General features: G+C 36.3%; 1 protein-coding gene across 1 annotated transcript in view; it reads left to right on the top strand.

Moving 5' to 3' along the window:
* LOC131061966 (DEAD-box ATP-dependent RNA helicase FANCM) overlaps positions 1-14,120 on the top strand; it is a 116,530-nt gene extending 102,410 nt beyond the window's left edge. Inside the window, exons 14-21 of the mRNA XM_057995800.2 lie at positions 1,833-1,893; positions 9,046-9,116; positions 9,295-9,344; positions 9,431-9,596; positions 9,749-9,876; positions 10,080-10,424; positions 10,530-10,596; positions 14,032-14,120. Of these exons, the coding sequence (XP_057851783.1) occupies positions 1,833-1,893; positions 9,046-9,116; positions 9,295-9,344; positions 9,431-9,596; positions 9,749-9,876; positions 10,080-10,424; positions 10,530-10,596; positions 14,032-14,120 (977 nt within the window). The remainder of the gene's footprint in view (positions 1-1,832; positions 1,894-9,045; positions 9,117-9,294; positions 9,345-9,430; positions 9,597-9,748; positions 9,877-10,079; positions 10,425-10,529; positions 10,597-14,031) is intronic.
* The last annotated feature ends 620 nt before the right edge of the window (positions 14,121-14,740 follow it).

Below are 14,740 nucleotides of genomic sequence, written 5' to 3'. Positions count from 1 at the left end.
TTAGATTTAGTATTTCAAATTTCCTATAGTTTCTTTTGAAATGTAATTCTTATACTATTCTACTGTCATACATCTTTTCAAAACTAGTTTTTCAAGTACTATATGTATATGTATAACTATATCAGCACCACCACCCCGCCACCCCCCCACCGCCATCCCCCCGCCATCCCCAAACTTAGGCCCTTGGTCCCCCCGTCTCGAAAACCCTTTCCCGCGTCCCCCCGTTCCCAACACCGGTGGAACACTGCTAAAAAGGTAACTGACTAAAAGAATTGATTACTCTAATATTCCTTTCAGTATTCTTTATTTTGTATTGCATTTCTTCTTAGTCAAAACCAAGCAAAAAACTCAAAAAAAGAAAAAGAAAAACTACACACAACAAAAAAAATCAGAAAAGCAGAAAATTTCCAAACAAAAAAAATCAGACTTGCATTAAAGATCCAGGGGTGGATCATTGCAATTTCACACTTGAATGATCACTCAAGTTTCAAAAGTAACATTGAAAGGCTGATCCCATTAATTTTTGGATAAATTTACAGAGTTCCCAATGGTATTAAAACTGGAGTTGCCAATACAAATTTGGAATTAATATATAATAGAGTGGATTATTGTTTTGACTTGGAATGCCTCAAACTGCTGCTAATAAGATTGTTGATTTGCTTGAATAGAGATGACTGAGCTGATGTGTGATTTAAACATTCAAATCATTTTTTTGGCTCTCAGACATTTCATTAAAAAATTGGTAGAACAACAAATAACATTATTTCTGAGTTTCTGCAATGTAGATCAGCTGCAATCTTCACGTATGATCATAGACATTTTCATAAACAATTTGAAAACATGGAATAATGTATAGAAATTTTGACAAACATTTATCATAAAAGTTGCTGAAGCAAATATTCAAACATACAATGATTTGTGAGATATTAGCTGATACAGAAGATGTTTCACTCTTGAAACCAATCTTCACTTGAGGGTCTTTGCCCTGGGGTGGTAGAAATTTGTTCAACTCCACAACTGGGGTTTCAATAAAATTTCAAATGCCAAGAATGAACTTTCTTTCCTCCAAATCCCCTTTTATAAGCAGTTTTTGGAATAATAAGATAGTATTATTTTTGTCCTCTTAATTTCCTCTCCAAAAAGTAACTTTAGATTCCATTTAAATAATCAACATAAGTTGTCGTTTAATTTTTACTTTTTCGACAACTTAACAATTAACTTTAATTATTAAATTATTTTCTACTCATCTAGCCAAAATTACAAAAAATATTAAATTGGTGCTTCCTAAAATAGCAAACTTTTCCAAGAAGCGTGGAATGCTCCTAGAATGTGTGAATTGCATTAAGAAAAAACCATGAAACTTGCCTTGATTTCTAAAACTCACTGCCATTGTTGGAATTCTATGTTGAAAAGATTGTCATTCTCCAAGAAAGTTGGAGTGTTTGAAGATACTGGAAAGGCTATAGAAAAGGGACATTTCATCAGTGTGACTATCTTTGGCTCTTCTAGTATTGTTCAGCTTAATATAGCCTACCCACCACATACAAATTCGACATCTTTGTCGATTACCAAAATATTATTTTTTATCTCATTAATTGCAAATTGTGTAATCGTTATTAGTCAAATAAGATTTATCTTTTTGACAATACTTTTGCTATTAATAAATGCTTTATGCATTAGTTGTGCAGTTGAGAGGAGCTGGTTTATTAAATGTAATGATTTCATGTTTTAGTCTTTGCATGTGTACAGTGCCAATGTATATGACATTATTGCTTTTCACGTGACAATATATTTGCAGTCTGAGGGAAATGATTTGTTTACTTCTGAAACAGATTCAAAAGATGCTGGAAACTCAAGGGTTATCATATTCACAAATTTCAGAGAGAGTGTCAAGTGAGGAAATCCTTTCACACTTGTATTCTTGGAATATGGAAAAAGATTCTTATTCATTTACTTTTTGTTGTTTTTTGATGTTGTATTGCATATTTTTCATTCAGGAATGAGTATTTGCTTTAATTGATTTGTGAGAAAACGATGTCTGATAGCCTGCTGTTCCTGTTTTTCAGACTGAATAACTTGCGTGTTATGCAGTTTGGACAGCTAGCCTAATTCTGCATCTTATGCAGTTTTCTTTGGGTTTTGGCTGTTTGATCATATGAATGCAATGCGATGAATCTAAAAATAGATTTACCAACTAAGAATGCATAATAATATCATATTCAGTTAGTTGACATTTTGTCAAACATATAGCATGCATCGTAAGTTAGCCAAAATGCTCCTACAACAACTAGACATTGATACAAACACTTGGCAAGCATTTATTCAATTCCGAAATGAAGGTACAACAACGACACTTTGTCATGACGTAAAACTCTATGCAAATAGTCACTTACAGCCAATAGGCATTTAGACAAACACTTGGCATGCATACTAGTGATTCAATATAAGCTGAAATGAATAACTACAACAAAGACATTTCATCAAACAATTATTGAGCAACCTTGTAACTCCTTATTTTCGAATGCCAAGGCCAAGTACAATGTGCCAAACTAAATGATGTTAATATATAATGAGAAACCTAGAAAGTAATGGCAGTTTGCTGTTGAAAATACTTGATGGTGCGCTTGCTGGTAAAGAGTTCTTCAATCTGCAATGTTTTTCCCTTTTAATTTGCTCTCAAACCCTGCTGTAACATTTTAGGAAAAATATGCAGCTGATAATATGAATTTGTGTGCAGACCCTAGCTGCCATTATGCTAAAAGCATCAATTAAGAATCTGCAATAAACTCCATAGTGATTTCTGAGTGAAACCACCTCACAATGGTGCTTGGGTTTCCGCCAACAACAAGAAATCAAAGGGTTTTTCGTCCTTAGAACAATCCAGTCACTGATTTCCAGCAACAATGGAGAAATAGCTTCAATGAAATAATCTCATAACATCCTCTTGAAGGAAGACAAGGTTTGTTTATAAAGACTCCTCAAAGTCCAAATCAATCTCCATGCTCAATGTGGGATAAATCCTCCTTTACTTTTAATTCCTCCTTATGAAGTCAGCCATCTAAAATCTTCTAATAAATCTTTAATAATATAATTTTATATTTGCACTTTATGTCATTTAATTTCCTCCTTGGCTAGGTGCTCAATAATTTATTAAAACATGGCCCCATTTTAATGATGAGTATGACCCTTTCTTTATGAAATAATAATAATTTATAATATCACATTAAATGGCCTCATAATAAAATTTATTAATAAAGTTATCACTTTATTAATAATCAAATAAGCATAACTCCATGATTAATCAATATTTCTTCATTCTGTTTGCACCGGGGCATTGACCATTTTGTCCTCTGTCCAACCCACTGACTTACTAAAAATAGAAAAGGTCCCTCTCGATCGCCTCCTCCTGACTTACTATAAATAGTAAGTATATGAAACTGAGCCCAAACGAAGTCCAATTTGAACCAAATGAAGAGCAGTCCTGAACATTTCTGACCTCCAGAATGGGAATAAGCCTCTTGCATTGCCAACTGGAACCCTCTAACTGTCAGTCTTAGCCTACGAGGGTCAATAATAGGCTAATCCAATCATAAACCATATCATTCGAAAAAGGGGACATTACAGTTTGCTTCATTCACTTTGAATCAAGCATATCATTCCAAGTGTGGTGTGCTTGATAACTTGTTCTTGGTCTCCTCTTTTTTGAAAGTAATATTCGTGGGCTGATTAAATCCCTTTTGAAGAAGTTTATTTGAGGGAAAGGGCTGTGTGTATGTAATGTCCCCTCTTTAGCTCTGTCTAGCAGAGACATGTGAGTTAGCCTATTATGGAGTCTTGTAGGTTGGCAATGGTGGATAGAGACTCAGTCAAGATATTCAGTGTTTGGATTTGGTGTTTTTGGCAGTAGTAGACCAGTTTGGAGCAGTTCCTTGAGTTTAGGAGGCAGTTCCTACATTTTAGGAGGCAGTTCCTACTTTTTAGGAGGTTGTGACAGCGTCCAGGGTTGGGGTTCCATGAGACCATTCCTTGGTTTCAGTTTCAGGAGATTTGGGTATGTTTCCTAGTTTCTAGGAGCATCCCTAGATTTTAGGGATGAGACTGCCAGTTGATCTATGATTTCCGACATCAGTCACAGACAGGTGACAGGTTCCGTTTCAGACTTTCGAAGTCATTTGAGCCTTCTGCAGCTATTTGGGTTATATTTTTAATATATTTAAATATTTCCTAAGTTAGCGTTTAATTAATTAAATAAGGCTATGTTTATAGCCATTTTGGAGTAATAAGGGGTTTTTGGCTTCATCTGGATGCATATGCCCATGTGTTATAGCTCGTTGGAAAGGTCTTGAACTTTTCTAAATGTTTCTCATTTGACAGGGACCCTTTTGATGAACGGAATTCTTTTATATTAAAAAAGTGGCGTTTTCTCTATACTTGGCAACTAAAAATGAGAAATAAGACGCCTAAGCACACTTTTCATACACTTTTAGGGTTCGAGCTAGAGGGAAGGAGTTATAAGGAGATGGTAACCTAATTATCAAGTATCTTCTACACATTTTACATTTTGAATTTGAGATTTTGGCTCTGGAAGAGCTTTTCAGCATCTGGGACGGCAACCCCAATGCCTTGCCTGTTTGGGACGTAGCCCCCAATACAGTGGTTTGGATTTGCTTGCAGTTATTAGCATCTTGGAGATTGTACGACACACTTTCTGGAGATTTCAGTGATTCTGACAGAGTTTAGCGTGGGGTTTGGGGGTTTCTATCCAGTTGGGTGTACTTGGCAGCCGTACGGCTGTACCTGGCAGCCACTTTCCTTCCCACGTGCAGCACTTGGAGGGCTGGAATCTTGCCGCAGCTTCATTCCTGGTTATATTACTCTTTCATCATCCAGGTTGGGTTCATTCCTGATTGTAATCTTCCTGAAATTATTGGAAATCTTCATCTGGTCAAGTATTTGATTTTATATTCAGAAATCTGCCTTGAATCGAATTTGTTTTGGCTATATATGAACTTCATTTTCAGTACTTTGTTCATGTACTTGTACTTCATTTATTACTTGTTGAAAAATCATCAAAACACAAAAATAATCCAACCCTTCTGCAATTTCTGTCTATTTCTGAAAGAAAATATTAATAAACGGGAAAAATCAATTTAAAATAATAAAAATTACAGCAGATCAGCAAAAGAGATCCATCAAGGATCTTTTAGTGTAGAATTTGCTTCTAGGGACCAATTTTTTCTGATGAATGGAGCAATCTACAACATTGCATTGTGTTTGTTTGAGAGTTTCCTTAATAACTCCCCTAACATGTTTATTTTTCATTGTGTCCATTTTTTTCATCTTTTGGACTGCCTAAATTGTTTGCTTGTTGGTCTTTAAATAATCTCATGATTGAGAAATTGTGATGGGAGACAAATTCTTGATGTATTTGTACCTTGATTAAATTATTTGACTGACTTAAAATGGAGAAGAACAATTTCTGCATGTTTTGTTAGTTTTGGTATCTGGACTTTTAAAAAGTTTTCCACTTATTATTGTTTTTATAAATTAAAGTGAGAAGCTTGAGATGGAGTTGGTAGAATTCGTAGAGAGTACTTTGCAGCTTGTTTTTGATTAAGGTAAAAACAGGTTTTGAAGGGGCCTCGAAACCCTTTACAATAGAGCCTTACGAGATAAAAGCATTTAAGAGACCGAAAGGAACTAACATGAGAATAACCAGCAAAACAACTAGAAAAGACCAGCTAAAAAGCCCCAAAAAACCAGCGAGAACTAGCCAGACCAGACAAAGCACAAAAAAGGAACTAGTTTATGTTTTTCAGGGCATTAGCCAAGTTGCTGCTAATCCCATGCAAATCTTTGATATTATCCCTAAGACTAGGGATTTCTTTAGTAGATGCCGCAACTGCTTTCTTCACACTCGCCCTAGTTCTCTTAGCTGCTCCACCAGGCATAGCCTCCCCACTCCCAGTCTCGATATCATCATCAATGTCGAGGTCCACCAACGGTTTGGGAGAGCTGGAACTTTCAAGGATCTTAGAAATATCCTCTAGGTTCTTTGTAACAACAGACAAGATATTCGGGATCATTCCCAATAGGTTTTTCATTGCCTCTTTACCTTCTTCCAGATAGTCAATCTGAGCTGCCATCTTTTTGGCTTTTTCCTCCATGTCCTGCTTCCATTGCTTTTGGGTCTTGTCGTCTTCCTTCCTTTTCTCATCCATCTACTTCCCATTTTTTTCCAAATTCTTCACTACTTCATAAGTCCATCTATCCAACCCCAATCTAGCCTCGGTAAGGTTTTTGAGGTTATCCAGGAATAACCCTTCTCCAACATGCTCCTTATCCTTACCCAGATTATCCTTAGCCGTTTCCTTCTCAGGTTCCTTATTCTTCTCCATCCCAGAATCAATTTCTTTTTCTTCATTAACCTTATCATCCTTCTCCACCATAGGCTGGCTATTGTCATTGCCTAAGCTAGCACTGTGAATTGGACTATCTTGGTCGGACACGTCCTTAGCTTCATCTTCCTCTGCCCCCACGTCCTCATCTTTCCAACTTTCCTCACCTCTCGACTCGTCCGTTTCCATTTCACTGCCCTCTTTTCTAGTTTACTGTGTCATTCTTGTCATCTTGGGTTTTCATCCCAATGGCACTCTTGCTTTTTTTGCTCTGAATTGACTCTTCCTGGCTAGGTCCGCCTTCCTCCAGTTTTCTCTTGCCTTTCCTTGGAGAAGCCGACAACCTCTTGTTTTCCTGAATGGCAAGGATTTTGCAATGCTCATAAATGAGCTGAATGAGGCCACAGTGAAGCACCGAGTTCGAGGGGTTCTTGCTGTGTTTGTTGAGGGACCTTGACAAAGACCTGAAAAGATAGTAGGGCAGGGAAACCCTTTTTTCATGCCTGAAGTGGTTTAATAGCACAAAGTGGTATGTATGGGCCCTAGTAAAACGCCCCTCAACAGTTATGTATTCCATGATCGCATTCAACACCCAACCCCAAATTTTCTTGATGTTAGAGGCATCATAATAACCCCCTGTGGCTTTACCAATTTTAGCCCTCTCCTTTTCCTTACGCGGGAAGAGTTTAACCGCATTATTGGAAACTTTAAGATCTCTAAAGAAATTGAGCCCTGAGTGGGGCATACCTATTATAGTCGCAATGAGGCCCGCGTCCAAATTGAACCTCACACCATAGATTTTAAAAGGCCCGTTACTCCAATTTCCAGTTATTTTGGAAACTGCGAGATTGACCCTACCTTTATCGTAACCAACCAGCTTCTCCATAAAATTTGTCAGGGACCCTTTTTCCAGCTTCTTCCAAACTTTTGGCATTTCTTTCCATCTGGAAATGTTGTCTGGTTCCTCCCTTCTGAGATCCCCTCCCATATTCAGTTTCAGAATGTCACCTCTGTTTTTCTGCGAGCTCAAAGCTTTCTTCCCGTTGTCTCTCGAAATTTTGAAAATGATAACCCACAAAGTGTGCGGAGTGTTAATATCTTTGATTGCAATTCTGCCACTTTGCCATGTAATCATCACCTTTCTATAAATGCATAAATTACTTATTTCAACTATCATGATTATGCGATCCTTCTTTCCCCGTGAATCTATCCTTTCTTAGAAGATCTTTAATACTAAGATTAATATTATCTTCCCCGTGCCAAATGGTTTGAGCTTCGGAGTTAACGCCTAGGTTTGCCAAGCCATCCGCAACCAAATTTTTTTCCCTAAAGGCATGTTCAATTATGATAACTTTAAAACTAGCAATAATTTCTCTTGCTTTCAGAATTATGTTTTCAATAGACCACGATGGCTCGGTTTCCCCCTTCAAGCACTTGATAATATTTAGTGAGTCTCCCTCTAGCCATAAGTTGTCATGATTTATGTTCTTAGCAATAATCAAAGTGTTCAAAGCAACTGGAGCTTCAACATAATGATTGGTTTGACTACCCAGAGGGCCAGCAACCGCCACTAGGCAACTTCCAGCAAAATTCCTGACTATGCCCCCATAACCAGCTTTACCTCGATTCCCCTTCGACGCCCCATCAAAGTTGGCCTTTATCCATCCCTGAAGAGGAAAACACCACACTAGACCTTCCCTACCCTTCTCCTTACTAGATTTGGTTGTAGAAAGGTTCCACCTATCATTAAAGTCTTCTTTAGCTGCTAGACCATGATCGGTACCATTGAGACATTCAAATATACTTCTGTATATTTTATCCACCACAACTTCAAGATTAGCAATTTTATCCCTAAAAATCTTATTATTGCGCTTCTTCCAGATGTTCCAGATAACATTAGGGAAAGTAAGTTTCCAAAGCTCCACAATCTTAGGGTTGGGGTTAGGACAATATCATTGCTGCCAGGACTCCCCTAGAGAGTTCGGAAAAATCCAGTTCAGCTTCCACCTACTAAAAATAATTTTCCAAATTTCCTGGCTGAAAGTACACTGGTGGAGAATATGGCAAGCTGACTCTTCTTCCCTGCAACAAAGAGAACACTTGTTAGGAAAAACAAATCCACGCTTTTGGAGGTTGTCCAAAGTCAACACCTTATTTTGGATAAAGATCCAGAAAAAGATATTAACTCTGCAGCTTGTTAATATTGGCTTGTTTCATATGTTTTTCAGCCTGTTTTGATGTGCTACCTCAAAGTTAGTTGTTTTAAATGTGTTACATTTTCCTAACAGATACAGAAATAATATTAATTTTATTCTCAAAAGTGCATATTTGCCATTAACTTATTTGTTCGTTGAGTTTTATCACATTTATTTTCCACCTTAGGGAGTCTGATGCATGGGCTCTTGTAAAATATATATTAATGGTAGTTAATTTTTCACTGATCCAACTGCATTCTTGGTATTATCAATTCTCTAAATTTTCTTATTGTAATTAACTTTGGAAATCCATATACTTTTAAATCCGTTCTCTTCTTTTGGTATCTTTAGTGTTTAAATTCTGTTATTTTGGATTATTTCTTTTATACAAATTAACTATTTATCGAATGTGATATAAATTCTAAGAGAATGCAATATTTGACGAGTTACAGGGATATTATGGGTTGTCTGGCAACTCTTGGGCATGCAGTAAAAGCCATGGAATTTATTGGCCAAAGCTCCGGTGTGCTTGCGATAACTTTTAATATATATTTTTGTCAATAGCTTTTGTTCTTCTTCTAATAAATTATATTTTTATATATTTTTAACAATTAGGGATTAATGCATAACTACATAGTTTATACATAATTCTCTTCGGAGCTGTTTGCACATTTCAAAAAGCACAATTTGCACTTTGTCAGGAAAAGCTTCCAAAGGTCAGAGTCAGAAAGTTCAACAAGAGGTTTTGCAGGTAGAGTCATGAAACAAGTTTGCAGTTTAAATGTCATGTGCTCAGCATTACAGTTACTGATTATATACATTTATTTGTTTTTTCAGAAATTTCGTGCAGGTGGATACAACACCATTGTTGCAACATCTATTGGTGAAGAGGGTTTGGATATAATGGAAGTTGATCTTGTAATATGTTTTGATGCAAATGTTTCACCGTTAAGGATGATCCAACGCATGGGAAGAACAGGAAGGAAACGTGATGGCCGAGTTGATATCCTTTCTTAACATAAATTAGTGACTGTTTCGGATATTTTTAAAGTTCAGTTTTAATTTTGTATATTAAATTTTAAGGATCACTGCTTTTCAAAATATTTAGTGATGCTTGATATGCTTATATGAGGTTTCTTTGACACAACTTTCTACTCATTCTAGCTAGTGAAGGATCAGAATTGCAGGGCTATTTGCAAAAGCAAGCTAAAGGCAAGGCATTAGGAAAGCACATGCACAATGGAGGCATCAATAGCTTCAATTTCCATTCCAGCCCGCGTATGGTATTTCTAGTGCAGTCTTAACATTTATTTATTTCTTTGATTAAGCGATGTCTAAGTCAATATGTAATTGTCTATCCTGGAGGCAAAGATGTTTAAGATTTTCTTATTGGTAATTTAACGTTTTTGAGAAATGGTCATTTAGGGAGTTGGAAAGCACTTGAAACAATTTCATTAAATAAAATACATATGGAATGTTGTTGTAGGTTCCACATAGTTATCAACCAGAGGTGCAGTTTGTTGAGATGTCAATTGAAAAGTTTGTTCATCGGGGGAGGAAGGTAAGAGGGGATGCTGCATCTATAGATCCAGAGGGTGATGATTTGTCTGAGTCAGAAATGGATTTACTTGGCAAATATTTTGGTTCTAGCAATAAGGGGTTCTGGACACCATCAATTATTGCATTTCCTCACTACCAGTTGTTTCCATCACGTGTGTATAATGTAAAGCATTCATTCAGAACAACAGAAATGCTGATTGACACGTTACAATCCCTTAAAGAGCACAAAGCATCTTTGTTTGTTCCTAAAAGTCTCCTCCCAAACAATGAGGTAGTATACTTTGCTGTTATTTGTTGTAGTATATTTTTTATATTATATGTTGGTTATCATTTGTAAACTTTTGTTGAGCTTTATTTATATTCTTTTCTGTAACAGGTTGGAGCTTCTTCAATGGAGAATTCGCAGCATGTTCCGGATGATGCAAACAAAACTGAATTAAAAGGTAAATTGTTATGAATGAGTGCAACTGACAGGAGCTTAACTTACTCTTTTAATTTTATAGACACTGGAAACCTACAAACAATAGAAAATCCTTATGGCAAGTGATTAGTTGCAATAGATGACTACAATGCTTTATAATTCAAATGTAATGAGTGAGATGTGACCAGTTTACTAGAACTACATGGATTTGTCCAATATCTTGTAGAAGAACAGTTACCTGAAGATGAACACTCTTCCAAAGATTTCATTCTCAATGGATGAGGAATACCAATTCGGGATTTTGAAAGAATGAGCCCGACAATTCAGATTCAGGGGACTTTCCTTGAATGTAAAACTTTATTGATATTAGTCTAGTAGAGCTCAAAACTTTTGAAATCTGAGCGGATAAAACATGACAATTTTATCAAGAAAATTAGACAGTGAATATGTCATGGATTGTTAAAAAATCATGTGCACTACTTAAATACTGGTTGCTGACCTAAAATTGATCATATCTGCCACATTGTTCCAGTTTGGGTAAGGTTGCATCTGAGAATATATTGGAATGAAAATGCTTTGAAGAAGATTGAAGATACCATGAGAGTATGTGTTAGCTTTAGAGTTCATAAGAAATCTACGAGTCCTCAAATATGCATGCATGTTTGTAAGCCTATATCCTAACAAACACCTATCTAACAGATTAGTATTGGAAACAAGTGCGAGTAAATGGGAACAAACTATTGAGTTATGAAAATGTGCCTTTTAGATGCTTTGTGTTTCATAAACATGGATATTTTGCGAAGAAAACCGTGCAAGAGCAACAACAAAGGTTATTAGTATGTATAGATAAGATAAAATTATTAATGTCCAGCAAGTGACCACAAACGGGTCAAAGGGACTGGAGGTTACAAAAGAGGAGGGCCGTCACCAGCAGGGACACCAAATGGTGTCCACAAAGAACAAAACAACAAAATGAGCCGAGGCCAACAAGCCAACCAAGCAAACCCTAGGAAGCCGGAGCAGTGGAGAAAAACCTCAATACCGAGGGGTAAGCTGTAGGACAATGCCATTGGGTAATCCGAGTCTGACTGGAGGTGTGACCACTCTACGGGGCTTCACCTATCTAGAGCGATTGGGAGAGGTATTCGATTGTCTTTTGGCACCGCGCGTGGGAGGAAGCCTGGAGAAGAAGGAGGTAATGAGCTGGCAAGATTGAGGGTGCGAGGGGCGCTGCAGCGAATGATCCCGGAGTCTAAGGGTCTTTTGAAAGAGTCTAATGATATAGCAATAGAAAAACAAATTCTAGAAGGCTGATCCATGGAAAGGTAAAAACACAATAAGAAGAGTGGATCATGTTGTAACACCAAGTCCCTTCATCACATAGGGAAATTTACATTTTGAAGAGGCATAGAAGAGACCATCTAGTTTCTACACTTGTCGAAAGATCTAGTGTCACTATGTGTATATAAAAATGAAATTTTTGGGTTTGCAAAGGTTGTTGAAGTCATAGCTAGAGTTGTGGCTGAAATCATATGCATAGTTGGGTATAAACAAATGGGATAAACTGTACTGTATAGTTTCTACAATTAGACTGATTTTTAGTTGGTTAGCATATGTTGGTTGAGTTCTATATATTTTTGAGTGGCCCATAGGGCATATTGTATATAATACATATTGTCTATTCTATAATCTTCATTGTACCTTCATATTTAGTGCATATGTTTTGGAACTGTAGCCAATTGTGGGGTGGTTTCTCACTGGACCTCTTCATTGTTTGCATGATTTTTATCAAAGTATGAATCGATTCTTATGAGTAAATTCCATATTGAAGTGCATTTTTCTGCATGGGTTTGTAAGTGTCTCCCAATTTCCAAACAATTTCCACAATCAGTAAATACTCAATTTTGTACAATTTGTAAAATGAAATGATTTTCATATAAATATTAATGATATAATTACATTTCCCATGTAATTGTGGTAGATGCAAGTATAAGCACATATATGTAAGTACAATGCTACATCTTGGTTGTCATGCCATGCAAACTCATCTAAACAAGTATGAAATACAAATTCAATAAAATTTTTCATCAATGATACATATATAATGAAATACAAATAATGAAGTCTTCAGTCACCATTAAGCCTCAATGGTCCTTTGCAAATCAAACATAAGAACATAAATGAGGATTTTTTTTGGCCAACCACAAAACCTTACGCTTCCCAAAGTTCTTGACACGAAGAAAACCCAACCCTGCGAGAAGGGCCTAGCAACATGGAAATAAAAGGCCGGATGGATGTCGGTGCAAATCTAGCATACTCATGCAATTTTGAATATGAATATGCAATTTCCCTTCTTTGAGATTACATGTCCTAGTAATATTCCAGTAACTCTGAACAAGCATATTATTGGTAATTGTAATATGATTAGATTGGATAATTTTCTATTGAATATGGTTTTAAGTTTATATATCCCTTTCAATAAAGTTACTTCATGTAGATCCTAAGAACATTGTATTCCAATGAAACACATGTCAATTTTCATGTGAAATGTCAACTCAAGTCTAATGTTATGTATTAAGCTTCTATAATTTCTATGATGAATGATTTTATTTGTGTTATGATATGAATAGTTGAAATTTCTCGAATTTTAAAAAAAAATTCCCATTTTTTAATAGCCATTTCTCATCGTCCCCTAAAAGATGGCCAAAAAGTACCCCCATACTAGAAATGTGTCTTGCCATCCCCTGCTGTCCCCATTCCCGAAACTCGAGGGATTATAGATTTTTCCTAAGTTGCCGGTTCGGATTTTGGTTCGAGATTCGGGTTAGCAAATTCGTTCCTTTTTTTGGGGGGGGTGGGTTCGGGTTCGCTTTGGGTTTGTCCGCACAAAAACATATAGAAATAAAAAAATAAAAATATATACATATATGCAGCAGCAAATAAATAGCAAAATACACCACCATATATATTAATGTTGTAGACTTTTAGTCCAAATGGCAAATAACATAGCAAAATGCCAATATACACCACCATATCAATGTTTATGTTCAAAAATAATAATGTCAACATTAACAATCAGCCATCACTGAACAAATGAGATAGGTTTTACCTATTTGACCTTTTTAGTGGTCTAATTTAGGGTTTGAGGGTCAAATAGACTAAATTAGGCAAAAAATAAACTTTAAAAAAGTTAAAAAAAATGTCTTTTTCACCCAGATTCGTCCTGGTTTCTGTCGCTGGCACTGAAATTCGTCCAAAATATTTCAAAATTCGGCCAAGGTTCCTCTGAGAGAATTTCTTGGGCCAAAATCGAACCTTGACAGAATTTGGGGAGAATTTGTAACGGACCAGTATTTGTTGCGAACCGAACCAGGACCCGTGGGATTTTTCGTAGAATCTGACAACTTAGGATTTTTCTAAGTTAGAAAATCTTTTCTGACCTATATGGGTGATGTAGAGGTGGAAGCTCTTGACCTTCTAGGAGATGTGGGTGCTCTTACCATTGATATGGAGCTTCCTGCTATTTTGCTTCATGGAGATTTTTAGAAATTTTTACTTTACTCTCTTGAGCATTATCTTCTTCTTGTATCAATACTACATAAGCTCATTTTGTGACCACACTAATCTCTTCTTGGATCCTTGTCTTAGTGTCTTGGCGTCGTGCCAGTGTAACTAGCCTTTGTTTTAAACCCTTTGCCTACTATTGTGGTAGTCTTTCTTTTTGTTTTCAAATAGGGTTGGATCGACTTCTTCCAATGATTGTTTCCTCATGTTTTCCTCTACCTTTGCTCCTTTCTCCCTTTTTTACTCAATAGATGGGGTGAGTTGCTTCAAAAATGTTTCAATTATGCTGCCCAAGATAGCGGAGGAGGCCACAGATATTTGTTTATTGCTTCAATTATTAGTTGATTTTCTCATCTCACTAGAGTGTACATCTATGTTGTATATATATAAGATCAAGTAATAAGATGTATAATCGTGTGCTCCTCATGAGGTCCTTTGGTAGTTTTAATAGTGTTGTAGCATATGAATCTATCAGCTCATCACTATCTGCATATGGAAGTTTCAAGATCCATGAAGGCTCGATTGCTTGCATCATTAGTGTAGTCTTTATCTTAAAGGAAAACGATATCATTTAATGTTCTTTTCCAATGCTTCATTTTCTG

The sequence above is a fragment of the Cryptomeria japonica genome, chromosome 2 (genome assembly GCF_030272615.1).
Source record: "Cryptomeria japonica chromosome 2, Sugi_1.0, whole genome shotgun sequence".
NCBI lineage: Eukaryota > Viridiplantae > Streptophyta > Pinopsida > Cupressales > Cupressaceae > Cryptomeria > Cryptomeria japonica.
Note: the sequence above shows the minus strand (reverse complement) of the source record. Positions and strands in the feature narration are given on the sequence as shown.